The following is a 1181-nucleotide window of genomic DNA, read 5'->3' on the forward strand; positions in this document are numbered from 1 at the left end:
TTGATAAATGATGAAACGAATCCAGAAAACTGGCAGACTAATTCTTCAATGAATAATTGTATCAAAGTTGCAGAGGTCTCGGATTTTCGTAACAAGCGAAACGTGTGATGTCATTTAACGCGATGTTAGAATAGCTGAGCGTATGAACAGTTGCGACACAGTTATGTTGTTATTTATATTCCCGTGTAAAGCGTACGTGCCGCATTAACCGAGATGATTACACGGGACCAAGTGCACTTACATAATGAAATGCAACAGCCTACCATGTGCCCCGGTGAGGCGAGCGTCCAGCTGCGTTGCATACGGACGAGCAAGCGCAATTCTGCGACCCAGTGCCATCATAGAAGAGAGCTTACGAGCTTGCCAACTAATACAGGAACGCGAGGCACTTAGCAAGTCGTAATCTCGATTATGTTAAAACAGGATTATTAGTCTCCGGCGAAGATAAAAGGGTGCTGTAATTTGAAGCATTTAATGTCGATCTGGCGTGCAACTAATAGGAATTTAACTAATACGTATAGAAGTGTTATTAATTAATTATCCCATTCGATCTACCAGGAAGCGTTTGCGTTTAATGATAGCCTCGGTACGAACCGAAAAATGCCCATTTTACCAAATCCGCTACAAGCCATCTTTCACTAATACGAATTCTTCTCAGTTCTCACTGTGTCACGTGTCAATCGTATGAAGAAGCGTGGAAACACCGAAGCAAGTCTCACTTAGGCGATTTACCTGTCGCACCACTCTGCACATATTCTGTCCGTGAGAAGAGAGCTCAGAAAACCGGAGCACCGTCTGCGGAATGCTGAACTTACAGTGAATTACAGTTTTGCCGCATAGCTGGCTTATATAGAGAGCTCGCCTACGCCTACGAGAGGATTCATTTCCTGCCGGGTGCTCCTCGTGCCGGAGGAGGACCCAACCGGCGGATCGAGAGCCGAGTCCGGGGGACCACGTCGTCGCCTTGGTTACTCCAGTTCACATGGTAGTAACGCCAGCCGTGTGGAAAGCCCGCGCTTTATTCCCCATTGTTCCGCGCTCGCTGCGATTTTCGGGCGGTGCTGGTGTATCTTCCAGAGCGGAGAAAGCTGGTTACTTCACCGCGTGGGACAGCGGAGGAGCAGCGTATCCGAGCCGTTGGCTAATTAGCCAATCGAGGCTTAATTAAGATACCTGGACCA

At 47.8% G+C, this 1181-nt stretch overlaps 1 protein-coding gene across 2 annotated transcripts in view; it reads right to left on the bottom strand.

Moving 5' to 3' along the window:
* LOC108627964 (pro-resilin) overlaps positions 1–922 on the bottom strand; it is a 14654-nt gene extending 13732 nt beyond the window's left edge. The window contains exon 1 of one of the 2 annotated variants that reach the window (XM_018029582.2): positions 733–922. In XM_018029582.2, coding sequence (XP_017885071.1) covers positions 733–753 — 21 coding nt within the window. In that variant the 5' untranslated portion in view covers positions 754–922. Of the gene's footprint in view, positions 1–263; positions 330–732 lie in introns of those variants that run through there. The other variant, XM_026816100.1, reaches the window with a different exon arrangement.
* Between the last annotated feature and the right edge of the window lie 259 nt (positions 923–1181).

The sequence above is a fragment of the Ceratina calcarata genome, unplaced genomic scaffold, assembly GCF_001652005.2.
Source record: "Ceratina calcarata isolate Rehan_Ccalc_2016 unplaced genomic scaffold, ASM165200v1 scaffold486, whole genome shotgun sequence".
Lineage (NCBI taxonomy): Eukaryota > Metazoa > Arthropoda > Insecta > Hymenoptera > Apidae > Ceratina > Ceratina calcarata.